At 46.4% G+C, this 15,405-nt stretch overlaps 1 protein-coding gene across 1 annotated transcript; it reads left to right on the top strand.

Annotated features, from left to right (window-relative positions):
• Positions 1-3,182: 3,182 nt before the first annotated feature.
• Positions 3,183-5,468, top strand: LOC147459484 (uncharacterized). The gene is made up of 2 exons (XM_086510743.1): positions 3,183-3,318; positions 4,110-5,468. Exon 2 carries the CDS (start codon positions 4,228-4,230, stop codon positions 4,999-5,001), a length of 774 nt encoding a protein of 257 aa, XP_086366869.1. The 5' UTR covers positions 3,183-3,318; positions 4,110-4,227; the 3' UTR covers positions 5,002-5,468.
• The last annotated feature ends 9,937 nt before the right edge of the window (positions 5,469-15,405 follow it).

The following is a 15,405-nucleotide window of genomic DNA, read 5'->3' as shown; positions in this document are numbered from 1 at the left end:
GTGTGCAAACAGAAAACACAACATTATGCAGAAATCACAGAACTTACAGACAATACAGAAATTAACAACTTGCAGAAAAATAACTCATTCCTCTTCCTCTTCCTCTTCTTTCCTACTACAAACAACTCATAGGAGAAGCACAAAGTGCCTCTTGGGCTTAGTGCAGGGCGATTCCCCGGCAACGGCGCCAAAAATGTGCGCTCCTTGCCGCACTGTCGAAGCAAGGGCCTTGCCTAACACTGTGTGCGAGCCATAGACGGATCCAAGCACACAACTAGCTTAACTAGTAAGCTCAAAAGAGGGCAATGGTGTGTCACTCACCGCTCTATGCTCCTGCCGTTGAGGATTCCTCATCGCGAAGAAGAAGGAGACGCCGCTACGTCGCGCTCAACCGCTTCACCGCCGTCGTGCCGCCGCAATGCTCGATCGCGCTCTCTCTCTCGCATACACACACACACAAGGAGGTGAAGAAGAAGAAGAAGATGGAGATGGAGATGGAGCAAGAGCACTCTTCTATTGCACAAATGAGAGAATGAGTGAATTTTAGGTTTAGTTGGCTTTTATATGAGCTCACCCCATTCACACTTGGGCGCCCATGCTTAGCCAACTAATCCCTTGAATGTCCCAGTTAGAGTGCGCCTCTCATCGGCGATCACTCTTACCCTTTTCCTATTGGTCCGACAAGCCCGGTACCTGACTCTACCAAATACATAATACACGTCCGTCGTAGGTGATGGGGTGTCCGTGAGCCGTGAGGGTTAACAATATTTGTTGGATGGAAGTGGAAGCTCATTGGACCCCTCTTTAGCCCAACCAATAGCATTCAAGCACACCATGTGATTAAGCTTAGGCAGAGTCTGACATGTGTCCCATGTGCCCTTTGAGAAAAGGGGTGCCCTTTGGGTGAGTGGAAGGTTAGGTCAAAGATTCCCCTAACTTTGGGACTTTCATGCATAGGAAGCTTCTCAAGCACCTTCCTCATTAAATTTGTAGGGTCTCTTTTTGACTCAAGCACCTTAACCCCCCATGCATGGGAAATTCCACTGCTTCCCTTCTCGCTATGCGTTCTCAAACTCCCATGTGAAGCTCGAGTTCCAACTGGTGTGGGTAATGTCAAGGCTTTGAGATCACTACGCTACGCCACTCCTCTGCAACCACTTGGTTGACTCTTGAGTGACCTCTTTAATAAAAATTTAAAAAAATTGTTCTGCTTCCTAATCCCCCTCCCTCGTTGTGCTATGTGGCAACAAGCCCTGTGGAAGCACTTGTCGCCCCCTCCGTGCATTGGTAGTACCAGTGTTAGAAAAAAACCGGGGTTCTTTGAGCTTGCCTTGAAGAAAACCGAAAATTTTCACAAGTTTTAGTGTAATTACAGGCAAAAGCTTCTAATTTTGAACTAAAAACCGGGAGAGTTTCAAGTTTGCCCTTATTTTCTTTGGTTAGGAAAATTGTTTTTTTCTAGTCCTGATTGGTACCACCCGTCGCCCATGCTCACGTTGCATTTCTTTGACCACCCTGCATCCTCGTACACGTATTCACCTGCCACCTGTGTCCCTCACCCGCCATTTGGCATTCAATCCCATTTTGCTATTTCATGCGAAGGAGATCTCTTAAGATTCGTCCTATTAAACCCCAAACCAAAATCGTTAGTACATATTAGACCCACAAATAATGGAGGCAAATTAGTTTAAAAAGAAATGGCAGGTTGGCTTTTTCCACCTACCACTTGTGGAGGCAAATTAATGGGTGGGACACAAAAAAACATAGGACAGGCGGGCGGCGGGCCTTTTCCACATTTGTTAGTCTCTGCTTTCACAATGGTCTCTCTCTCACACACACTCTAGTGAATGTATTACAAGGCTTTCACACGGTGGGTTTCAAAACCCACGCTCACCAAATAAAGGGGGCTAGAGGGAATAAAGGAGGAGAGGATGAGTTCAAGAAACTTTTGCAAATATGCAAAAGTTAGCATAGTTTAAGAACATGAAGGCTTTTTTATAATGCAAGAGTAGAAAGTGAACTTTATTTTCCTTTTTATAGGCTACATGAGAATGCAACACCAAAAGTTTTTGGTGAGTTTGCAAACTCACCGTGTGGAAGCTCTCTTACTTATTTTGAGGATGATTATGTAAGGGAGGGAAGGTGAGGTTTTGCCTTGCCGTGTGTAGTTTTATTTATTTTTATTTACATATATCTCTCACTCTCTCTCTCTCTCTCTTTTGCTCTTTCTTAGCCCACATTATGTATTGCAATGGGAACAACAAGCAACGATCCTAATCGTGACAGATTGTTGCTATGGTGTTATCTTGAGATAGAAGATTAAGGAATTGCTACTAGTCATGGTAGTCTTTTTGATTGATTTGCTATGGGACCATGTCAGGCTTATTCAATGTTAATCAAAGTTTCTCTCAGCCTTTGTCCCCCCTCCTCCCCCCCCTAAAACTAGAATTTCTCTTCTCTTCTCTTCTCTTCTGAGTTGTGTGTGTGTGTGTGCTGCCCCGTGCGTAGAGAGAGAAAGCGAAGAAAGAGAAAACGTAGAGAGAGAGAAAGAGAAAGAGTAGAGAGAGAAACCTTGCACATGTAGAGAGAGAAAGCATAGAGAGAGAAAACTTGCACGTGTAGAGAGAGAGAGAGGAAAAATTTAAAAATCTATACTATAATAAAAGGGGGAGGGATTCCTCTCCCCCTCCACGTGGCATAACTTCCTTCCTTCGGTGAGTGGTGCTTATAGCCTGGCGACACAGACGGCCAGTGCAGTTAGCGCTCAGAGAGAAAGACAGGGACGTGTCGATCAGAGAGAGAGAGAGAGAGAGAGAGAGAGAGAGAGAGAGAGAGTAGGTGGCTGCGACATTAAAAGTGAGATCTTAGAGGAGCCATTGGAGGGTTCGGGCAGTGATCATGAATTACTGCAGTGACCAATGGGCCAATTTTGTGAAGCGTGTGGGTAGGCAGTCCCAACTCCCAAGTCCTAGCCAAGCATTGAGGCTGGTGTCACATTGGGACACCCGGCCATGCCTTTTTAAGGGTATAGCCAATCAAAACTCGCACTGGATTTCCTTTCGTGTCACACTGGGCCAGCGGGGACAGGTTTTCAAAGGCTGAGCTGGAGATCCATTTCAGAACCAACTTTTGCGTGAAGATGGCCAGCCGAACCAGTCAGCCAACCTACAAAAGTTATACATCAGCGATCAGCACCGCTCTCTACACCTCTCTCTCTTTGTTTACCCGCCTACCAAGCCCGCCAATTCTCATTTCTTATGCTGCTCTTCTCAACCTGTTTTGCACATTGCGAGCAGCTCTGCAACCCCAACGCACAAGGTAAGATCTTGTTGTTTTACTGTTAATGTTGCATTGCCGGCTTATTGTGTTGCACTTCCCTCGTCTCGCCTCCACACTAGTCCTCATGTGCTCCAGTGGAGCTGTTTGACGGCTGCAATGGAAATTTTGTAGGTTGGCTACAATGGGTAAAAACTGGATTATGGTACATAGGAGTAGGCCACTGATTACTCTGGCAAAACATAGGTGCTACTAGTTTAGGCCTCGCATTGTAGTAAGGGAAGGTGAAAGACACCATTGGTGGATTTGAACCTACAAAATATGGCCCTGCTCCGGGAGGGAAGCGACCAACACCAAGTGGGTAAAGAAATGGCCTGTTTAGGGTTCCCATTGGGTAACCCCATGCACTGACTCCATCAGAGCTGGAAGAATGGATTGGTGTATTTGCATCTTCGAATCGACCTTGGGAGAATAGAAGTCGCCCCCAACCCTTTCCAAAGCCATCCCAAAAAGCAAGTTATCCTCTAACAATCTTCTAGGCATCTTCACCATCACCTTATGAACCTGCAAACACAAAACTTCCTGTTGCCGACAATGGAACAACCAAACCACACGAGTTAAAGAATCTTGTTGTTTTGCTGTTAATGTTGCTCTTGCCTGCTTATTGTGTTGCACTAAGGAATACCATCAGCAAGTGTTCACTAGTAGGCGAGGGAATGAAACAAAGTAGATGATGCATGGATTAGTGCTGAAAATGCAACAACGGTTTATACATATTAGCAGTCTTTCTTGCCCTTTTACATGTACACTTATTCTTCAAATGTATTCATCAGGGCAATGTATTCCCAGATACCCCCCTTTGGATCCCAACTAGAGGAAGAGTTTGTTGTCTCTCAACCAATGTATAGTCCCTCGCCTTATTACTAGTTTAGTTCATCAACCCCAACTTCTATGGCATATGCAATGCCTTCCCATGGATTCAGTGCAATGCTTACTTCTTCATCTCCAAATCCTCCTATGTTGTTTGGGCCACCACCCATTCATAGCATGCCCCGTGTTGCATCCCCTGGTGAAAACGCTTTTAAAAGCCCAATAACTAGCAAGCTTCTATTTGAAGAGTCTATGCAGGTAAACTCAGCAACGCCACGTAAAAATGCTCGCAACCAAAACCAATCCGCCAAGGAGGGAACATGTGATGGGGATGGAACTGCTCCAAAACGAGGCAAAGCTAGCAAGGCAAAAGCCAAGGTCAAAGAAGAGGATGATGACAATGCAGATAAAGTGATGTGGAAGTATTTTTGGGTAGAGCACTTGATACACATTAGAGGAGGGATGAATGACGAGTTTAACAAAATGCCAAAGCAAGGAATTGATGTTTGGGGCAAGGTGGCGACAAAGCTGGCATCCATGTTTTCTGATTGCGACAAGGATGGGCAGGCATGTAGAAAGAAGTGGGCAAGGGTGAATAAGCAGTATAAGGAGGACAAAGTGCATAATGCAATTCCTCAAAACGATAGAAAAAGATCATGCAAATGGTATGACGTAGTGGATGAATACATGCATGATAGCGAAAACATGGTGTGCAAGAGTCATGCATCCTCTATTGGGGAAGAGTTAGAGCCATGTGAGCATGGCCAGGAAGGAATTTACGTGTATACAAAGGAAAAGGAAGAGAAGAAAGTAAATCTTAATCTAATGCAAAAGATGATTCCTTGCACCAATTAGTCAAGCACGTGAAGGAGGAATCTTCACGCCGAGTAGCCATGGAGGAGAGGCGACAAAAATCATTTAAGGCAATGCAGTCAATTATGGCATCACTCCTACAACAAGCTCACGCCGAGAAGCCATGGAGGAGAGGCGAAAAAAATCATTTGAGGTGATGCAGTCAATTATGGCATCACTCCTACAACAAGCTCAGAAAGATTGACCTCCATATATTACTTTGGTCTAATTTTTAGGATCAACATTGCATTTTTTAGGGGCTTTATTTTTGTCAGGTTTACTTAGGATCTTTTGATCAGATTTCATCATATTTTGGATCTTTTCTTCATGTGGATGAACACCAGCTTGTATATTCAACGTACTCATAATCTGCGCGATGAAGTAGGTTCAGGTTGTACTTGAGCTGAGTTTTTATTAGACTTAGTTTTCATCAGGCTGAGTTTTCAAATAAACTAATATTCTGGCATGCATTTGGTTATGTTCTCAATGGATGTAACTTCACCTTTTTTTTGGTAATATCAACGCGTATTTTCAAAAAACGCAACATAAAAGAGTGTTAAGTTTATAGTTTGAGTTATTAGCCATTACATCTATTTTAGATCTTTTCATCATGTTTGATGAGCACCAGCAAGCGTGTGCAGTGTACTCATAATCTGTGATGAAGTAGTTTCTCTTTTGACATAGTATTGACATAACTCTGAAGATGTTCAGCTGAAAACTAATCATGTGCTTTCAACATTCTCTGTATTCAAGTTGATTACAAAGTTTGGTGCAAAAGAGTTATGAACTAGGTTGTCTTTTGATTAGGTTATACTTGAGCTACGTTTTCATCAGGCCGAGTTTTCAAAATACTAAGAACAAGGGATGCATCAGGTTTTATTTTTGCTCAACAGTACTGTGTGCTGAGTTGTGCGCAAAAGAGTTATGAAGCTGGTTGTCCTTTGATCAGGTTTTACTTGAGCTGCATTTTCATCAGACTGAGTTTTGAAATAAACTAATTTTCTGGCCATGGGATGCATCACGTTATGTTTAGGGATCTTTTCATCATGTTTGATGAACACCAACATGTATGTTCAGTGTACTCGTAATCAACTTCAATTGCATTTAATCAACTTCATTTTTCCGTATCCAGTGACTTATGGCAAACTGGAGATGGCTTGCCATCTTGTGTGCAGTGGTGTGCTTTGTGGTGATGATGGCACTCCAAGACCCACTACAAAGTCCCGAGGAAGAGATGATGGAAGCATGGTGCAATGTTCTGGTGCACCTAGTCAAAGTAGACAAATCTCAGAAACGACGACGTGGTCACTTGACCCGAGCTTGCTGGACTTTCTCCCGTCCCCAAGGCTACTTGAAACGCTTTCTTCTTGGTTCATGGGATGAGAAGATGTTCAAAAAACGTCTTCGGGTGAGTAAAAATACAATTGAGTACATTTGCTCTATGTTGGCCCCAACAATGAAGCGACAAAACACACGTATGTGTAGAGCAATCAGCTTGGAGGATAGGGTTCAACTTTCCTTGCATAGACTTGCAAGCGGAGCTAATGCGGAGGTAGTTGCAGATCTTTATGGTTGTGCCATAAGTACACGTACAAAGATCGTGCTGGATTTTGCAAGGCAGTCTGTACAAGTGGTTTACGTGATTTCTATATACGTTGGCCATCACGCACTCGAATGTTGCAATTGAAGGGGATCGGGGAGCACCACAGACGGAGAGTGAGAGAGAGAGAAGGAGACACACACGATGTGGGTGGGGAGACTCAAAGAGTGAGCAGCCCCCTATACACTTATGCTATGTATAAGGTATACAAGTCAGTGGGCGCCCAGACTCTGGGCGGCCGGGCAAGGCACAGGCGCCTATACCCCAACAACCTCCCACTTAAAGGCGACTGTGCCTTTAAGCAAGGGAACCTAGTCTAAAGACTAAAAAAGGTGAAAGAAAACCGCTCTCAACCGATGTCCACTGGCTGGCTGTGATCGTGTGCATCCGGCTCTACTGATAGACAAACATCCCGCTGCGGAAGCCACACAGAGCTAGCTCCAAGCTCTGCAAATAGTCTATAAGAGCTCATGCACTCTTGCAAGTATCGATCCAATATCTGCAAACCTCCCCTATGCTCTATGCCGAGATCAGTCATCGAACGACTGATCAACCCTGCTGCAAATGCTCCCACTGCAGCTGCTATGTCGGGCCTCGAGATCAGCATCTCGTACATAAGGACACCAAACGTTGATGCAACCCTGGCAACCTCTGCCACCTCCAACTCAGAACTCAACTCATGGCAATCCTGTCCCCTATCATAGAGACCATGGCACTCTGACTCCGAGCTCTGGAGTGACTCCTCGTGCCCACCACATATCACATGTGTACCAAGTGTATCCATATGTCCTGAATCTGCATCAAGCTCTGGCATAAGCATATCAAGAAATGACTCCACAATAGTCGACATCTCCACATCCATGTGTGTCATCTCTGTCATCACCTCTGATGACTCATCCTGCTGTGACTCACTAGAGCTGTCCTGCTCTACCTGTGCATCCGTAGACGCAACCTGCACAACAAGGTCACTGCTCTGCACTCCATGCAAAGCATCCTGCAACCCACAAGCAAAAGAGACTCGCCTGCTCTCTCGCTCTCTACCTGGCTGCGTGATCACAGAGACAACACCGTCTCTCGCGTGATCCACATGCAATGGGTAACCTGTACCACTCCTGGCACCTCTCGCAATCACTAGCGAACCCAAATGCATCACAAAATCTCGCTCTCGTAGCGAAATCTGACATCCAAGCAGGAGAGCACCACAGACGGAGAGTGAGAGAGAGAGAAGGAGACACACACGATGTGGGTGGGGAGACTCAAAGAGTGAGCAGCCCCCTATACACTTATGCTATGTATAAGGTATACAAGTCAGTGGACGCCCAGACTCTGGGCGGCCGGGCAAGGCACAGGCGCCTATACCCCAACAACCTCCCACTTAAAGGCGACTATGCCTTTAAGCAAGGGAACCTAGTCTAAAGACTACAAAAGGTGAGAGAAAACCGCTCTCAACCGATGCCCACTGGCTGGCTGTGATCGTGTGCATCCGGCTGTCCTGCTCCCGTGTAAGTCCATACACCACCAGACGTACCGCACACGTACTGCAAGTATGTACGCAATACCTGCATATCTCCCTCGTGCACTATGCCATCATCAGTCAACAAACGACTGACAATCCCAACTACATATGCTCCCACTGCAGCTGCGATATCCGGTCTCAAGATCAGCATCTCATACATGAGACCACCGAATGCCGATGCAATGCTAGCGGGCCCTGCTAGCTCTACGGAGCATGCATCAACATATATGTCCCTGGCAATAGGCATCTCTGACTGACAAGGCGTGTCAGCCACATGCATCTCCTGACTGTCCGCAAAAGACGAATCAACCTGTCGTGCAACCTCAGAGCAAACCAGCTGCTCTAGGTGTCTGCTGGAAGACATATCCTGCACAACTATATCCCCATGCTCACTGTCGAGCATAGAAAGGAATGACTGCATAATCGCTGACATCTCAGCCTCCTCTGCAATCATCCACTGCAAACATGACCACTCAATCTGCTGTGACTCACTAGAGCTCTCATGCTCTAACTCCGTATGCATAGACTCTTGCACAACGTCCTCCTGTCGTGACTCACTAGAGCAAGACCGCTCTACCTGTCTATCCTGCATAGAAGTATCTCGCACAACTGACTCTCTACTTTGCTCAATCACTAGCAAAGCATGCATGTCTGACTATGTCACCTCTCTGTGTGACTGTTCAAGTCGTGCTTCAACTGTGTGCACAACGAGCTCACTACTTTGCACTCCATGCAAAGCATCCTGCAACCCACAAGCAAAAGAGACTCGCCTGCTCTCTCGCTGTCTACCTGGCTGCGTGATCACAGAGACAACACCGTCTCTCCCGTGATCCACATGCAATGGGTAACCTGTACCACTCCTGGCACCTCTCGCAATCACTAGCGAACCCAAATGCATCACAAAATCTCGCTCTCGTAGCTAAATCTGACATCCACAATCTCTAAGCTGACCAATCGAGATCAAACTCACTGTCAAATCTGGTACATAGCGCACATGTCGTAACAAGTAAGATGCACCACTCGGTAATGACAGTCTCACATCTCCTGCACCTGCTATTGCATGCACCGATCCATCGGTCAAACGTACACTGCCAAGCATCCCGCTAGAATAGCTACAAAACCATGCACGATGCGGCGTGACATGAAACATAGCATCTGCGTCTAGCAACCACTGCGAAGGGAGTGCACTATCCACATGTATAGCATCTCGTGCATACCTCGAGGTAAAAGTGACATCCCCGTCACTAGTATACTCCGACACTACATGTGCCTCAACTGTCAAAGCAACTGAGTCCATGGCATCACTACATACATCTCTGAGACTGCCATGTCTCCTACGATGTCGCATACGACGAAAACAGCGCCGTCTAACGTGTCCAGAATGACCACAATACCAACATGTCATCTGTCGGCGTGCTCGTGAATGTACATGTCTCACACGAGTCCGTGATGACTCAGATCTATCATACATATCATGTAATCTGCGCCAAAGTGCTCTCGAAGTAGTCTCATACATAACAAGAGCATATACAGATTCCGCAAGGTGCAAAGAGAGCGTAGATAGTGCCATCTCCTCTAGCTCCTGCCACTGATCGTCAGACATGTTTGAAGGTCTACCTACATCACCACTCAATGGTCGATGCAACCCTCGCTGTGTCAATGCATCAAGCATACACTCTCTCCATGCCGCAAAGTCTGACCCATCAAACACGCGCATCTGTGAGAGGTCACAATCTGATCGATCACCTGTCTCTGCCATGAGCACAATGTAGCAAACTAGAAAGCAAAACCACCTCACCAACAACACCTGGAAACTGTCTACCAATATGGCCAGAAACACAATGTAAAACCTGTGAGACACACTCCAAAATAGAGCTCCCGCAATGTCAATACAAGCCTCGCCTGCTCTAGTATCACACTGCAATCTGTGAGCTAATCACCAAGCCCACACTGTGCGGTATCGATGCATACACACGCATAAATCTCCCACCTGCAGAGAACACCGCACGCAAATGTTGAGTGCAACCCGCAATCTCTACCTAGAGCGCATAAATGATGCGCATAAAACTCCTGGGAAAATTTCGCCAGAGTTTCGTCAGTAAAACGGCCACAAAACCAGTAACCAAACTGACTGCACGCTCAAAACCATGATCAACCAAAGCGCATCAAACCGCACTCCAAATGCATGCACCAATCTCCACACTTTGCATACATCATTGCAAACACCTGCAAATTTAGTACACAAATATCTGCTCTACCTGTGACTGCCAAAAAACATGCTCGAGGCATACATTGCCGAGCTCAAAATGCAATCACATTAGTCTCCCTGAGCATCAAACCACATAAGGCATACATCGTATCCTCCCACGTGTGAGGAAACTTGCAGCAAATATCACTCTCACATCTGAGAGCAAACCATGTGTGGAATCCTCGACACACAATAAACAACTGCTGCTGCAGAAAATTCAGCATTCAGAATTTTAAAATTCTGATATGACAAGCGCGTCCGGAGCGTGCCAAAACCCCAAGGTAGACTCCTCGATCATATGTATCCGAGTCCGGGTGTGAAAGCTATGCCAAAAACAGTGTTTTTGGGACCTGAGAGTGCACAAATAAACTTGCTGCTGTACCTGCTGTAATTCAAAGCATAATTTCAGCAAATAGACATCACCATCGCATCCGGAGCGTGCCAAAACCCTGACCTAGACTCCTGGATCATGTAGATCTGACTCTGTACGACGGAGCTACGCAAAAAACTGCGTTTTAGAGCCCGAAAATGGCAAAAACGAGCTGCACACAGTCTTGAACCTGCTCCTGCTCCACTCTGCGTGATGCAATGTCCTCTCAATGCAAGCTCCAACACAAGAGCTCTGCCACAACAGCATCCAAGCACTTGAATGTCAAGCTCTCCTCCGCCGAGCACTTCTCTAACGAGCTCCACTGAGCTCAAAAGCTCCTCTCACCAAGGAAGCCGCAACCGCCTCCTCGACCAAGCTTGACCACACCAAGCTCCTAAGCTCCAAAGACAATGCTCCTCAAGCTAAAATCGCTCTCCGTGAAACTCCGCGATCGAACTCCACCGTCGAGAGCGAGCGAGCTATCGCCTCGAAGCTCTCAAAGCCGTCGTGCTCTCCGCGGTCACCATAGCTCTGATACCAATTGAAGGGGATCGGGGAGCACCACAGACGGAGAGTGAGAGAGAGAGAAGGAGACACACACGATGTGGGTGGGGAGACTCAAAGAGTGAGCAGCCCCCTATACACTTATGCTATGTATAAGGTATACAAGTCAGTGGGCGCCCAGACTCTGGGCGGCCGGGCAAGGCACAGGCGCCTATACCCCAACAACAATTGGCTGAGGTGTTGCGACACGGAACTCCGCAACATGCGATGTCTTGTTGTGGCATGTTTGGTTTTGCATAACATATGCTTGGTGCACAAAGACCAATTCAACATGGAATGGATTAGGGATGCAGAGCTGGAGGTTCAAAGATTTTTACGTAGAGAACAAGGCCGTATGTCAACATCAGTTTTGAGTAAGTTGCAAGCTATTAGGCCACAAATTGAGGATCAAGTAGTAGCACGTGGACAAAATGATGGAGGTTATCGTATTGAGGTAGAAGAAGATGACGATGATTGTGAGAGCAATGCACATCACTTGGGCTACAAAGCTGCCAGGCATGACAATTTGGCAAGGGTAATGTATAAAGAGCACACGCGACGAAATGTCCAATTGGTATTTGGAACCACGAATGTAATTGATAGTGACAATGATAGTGTTGATGATGAAGCTGAGGGAATATGACATGCAAGATGCATTATTTGTTGCATCCTAAAATGCAAGTCTACCTTGCGGCAATTTTCTTTGCAGTTTTGTCTCTTATTTAAGAAAAGTGAATTTTATTTGCTACTTCAAGAACATGGATGAATATTTTTGCGTTGTGTTTGGCTACAAATGGTAATCAATAATTGTTCAATGATTGACATCCAGGTCCTGGTTGTTTAATTGATCAATCCTGGATTGCTCAGTTAAAAAGTTTGCTTTTTTTTTGTCTTCTGGCGAGGTTATCTGCAGAATGTAGCGGTCTCATTAGCTTGCATTCTGCTCACATTCTGCCTCAGGCTGCTTGTGTTCTGGATAGGTTGCTCACATTCAACACAGGCTGGTTGCGTTCTGGTTACATTCTGCATACGCCGAGAGAGAGCTTGTGTTTTGGACAAGTTGCTCTCATCATCACTTGCATTTTGGACAAGTTGCTCTCATCATCAGCTCGCATTTTGCTTGCGTTTTGCATAGGCAAGTTCGCTGGTCTAGTAGCGTGTAAGGCGTTTCTTTTGTTTTTTTCCAAAAATCTGCCTCCAGGGTGCCCTAGTGTGACAACAAACCAAGCCGGCCAATTTCGGGCGCATGTTGGCCTGGTGGACATCTTTGGACACCTCAGCATGGCCGGGTGTCCCAGTGTGACAGGAGCCTGAGCATTTAATAATTCATGGCACAATCTCAGGGCTCCTGTTGAGAGAGACTATTAGGGTGGGTTCAGACTAGGCGGCGGAAGAAAAATGCAAAGGGACGTCGATTCTTCATGGCAAAATTTCATTGGTTGAAGTTGAGGCACTCTTCCTCCGGGCCCTCCATTGTTCTTCCGACCCCCCCCCCCCCCCCCCCCCCCCTCGGGGAAGAGTTGATGGCCTCTCTCAGCCCCCTTCACTTTTTCACTTTTTCTCCTCCACACTGTTCACACTAGGCGATGACACATTTAGGAAGGCTTGTTTCTTTCGCCAGTTCAGTGTGAAACCAGCCTTACTTTGTGTAGAGTTTGATGCACAATAGCGTGCTGCGTGAGTGCGTGGGATACTATCACAGGGTGTGTGAGAAGCGGAGTGTATCCTATCCTCTCATTCCAAAGCCGGCCATGCCTTTTCTGTCTCCACTTTTTGGAGCGTTGCTATGAGCAGGTATCTTCGGCTCTTTGGCCTCTCTCATCCGCAAGGGCATTTAAGATCGCTTCTGGTTGCTTCAACAGTAGAACATCTTCGTTCCCTACTATGCAGCTCACAAGTCTCTCTCTCTCTCTCTCTCTCTCTCTCTCTCTCTCGGCACAGAGCAGGTCTGTGTTCTAACAGAGGGCACAACTCTCTCTCTCTCTCTCTCTCTCTTGCAGCACAGAGTAGGGCTGTGTTCTAACAGAGGGCACAACTCTCTCTCTCTCTCTCTCTCTCTCTCTCTCTCTCTCTCTCTCTCTCTCTCTCTCTCTCTCTCACGTGCGCGCGGCACAGAGCAAGGCGGCAGTAGATGGAGTACCATGGTCATGAAGCGCAGAGCAAGAGAGAGTTGTACACACAGGCTGGAACACGGGCGAGGACTAGGCAGGGCAAGTGCACAGTGGGAGGTCATTGTCTGCTTGGTGGGGACGGCAGGCCAGTTGCCAAGGCTCAGGTGATGAGGGAAGCACGCTTGCACACATGAGAGAGTGTGGGACTATGGACACGGAGACATGGGGCCATGATAGCGACAGGGCATACAATTTTACTTCCAAATTGAAAGATTACTTGAGCATCTCTCAATCATAGATTACTTGAGCATCAATTTGGAAGAGGAGCCATTCTGTGAGTTTAAACCCTCCTGCTTGCGAGTTACAATCTTAGAGATAAATGCGAAGGCTTTTTAGCATGTCAAAAGCACTATTAGACTCTCTCTCTCTCTCTCTCTCTCTCTCTCTCTCTCTCTCTCTCTCTCTCTCTCTCAATCATACCTTCGAACGGCTCTACAATTCTATCCACTGAGTTAGAAGGGCCTTGCATTGATATGCAAGTTGGGTAGTGAGCCTCAGCGTTGATGAACACTTCCTATGTCTATCAGTCCTACTTCTCTAAACAGCGACATCTTGGCAGCATCATGAGCAGTGTTTGAGAAATTTGTGAAGAGTGAGGAGCTTGATGCGGCACCGTTTTACTAGTTAAAATAAATTCTGTTCAACTTTCTCTTTCTCTCCCCCTCCTTTTGCGGCCTTCAATCATGAGGAAACAAAATGGCAAGGATGATCCTATGGAGGATGCCATTCAAAAATGCAAGGAAGAAATGAGCGATTCCATCAACAAGATTAATCGCCACCTTCTAGGTACTATAAAGGCACTCGACGAGCGCATGTCGGCATAGGAAAGCACGATACATACACTTGAGGATCGTGTGAAGGCCCAAGATGAGGAAATTGCACTACACAAGAAATAGCTTGCAGAGGTGCGATTGTAAAATGTCCTCGAAGAGGGAGAGCTTAAACCCTCAATAATTGAAGAGCTTAACATGATTAAAGAACAAGTGCGGGTCATCAAAAGAAGGTGAGGAGCAACAAAAAGAAATGACGACCTCGTCGGTACATGTCATCACAAAGACCCAACAAAAAGGAGAAGAGATCGAGAAATGGATCGAGATTGTCAAGAAAGGAAAGGGCAAGGAAATAACCCCCACACCAACCATCATTAACATGACACTAGAAGAGGAGCAAAGGAGACGTGGGCGGACCTTACACGTAAGGATATGTGGACTCAGAGACCAAGATAATGTGGATGAAGAGGTGAAAGAACTCATGACTCTAGTGGGGGTTAATGAGTAGATACATAGGAGGGCTTGGAGAGTGAGCAATAAGAAAAGTGGGAGCAAGGGGGAAACCTCGAAGGAAAGGGCACTCATCCTCCACTTCCCCTCCATGGAAGCGAAGAAGGACTTATTTAAGAGAGACCGAGTCTAAAGAAGACAGACATCTTTCTTGGAGAAGACCTCACCCTCTCGCAGATTCCTCATATGCAAGAGGTAATTCCGGACATTAGAGCGGCAAGGGAAAAAGGGAAGATTGCTTTTTATCGAGATGGAAAGGTGGTGATATTGGAGTGACGCTCCGCATGACGGTGCGAGACCTATGGGACCACACTAAAGATGGTAGCGTGGAATTGTAATGGGTCACTCCGTCTTGATGTAGGGGCCTTTGAGGATAGTTTCACTGGGAGAGACATTATTTTCTATTCTGAGACACATCAAGCCCATGGAAAATCCATGCCACAGGTGAGCGGATATAGATTAGAGACACGAGACCAGATCGGAGCATGGAGGACGGGCCTTAGGGGGACTGGCAGTTTTATCTTTCACCGCCTAGTGTGATGAAAGAAAAGGGCTTGTCTATCTTAGCTAGAGCAGGGTCTGCTATTTGTGAGTCAAGACTCAGGCGAAGCATGGAGGCTATTCCATGAGCAGTCACCATTACCAGCCGTCACCTCCATAGAGACATGGGGGAAATATG

This window comes from Adiantum capillus-veneris, chromosome 4 (genome assembly GCF_014529385.1).
Source record: "Adiantum capillus-veneris isolate H3 chromosome 4, ASM1452938v2, whole genome shotgun sequence".
Taxonomy (NCBI): domain Eukaryota; kingdom Viridiplantae; phylum Streptophyta; class Polypodiopsida; order Polypodiales; family Pteridaceae; genus Adiantum; species Adiantum capillus-veneris.
Note: the sequence above shows the minus strand (reverse complement) of the source record. Positions and strands in the feature narration are given on the sequence as shown.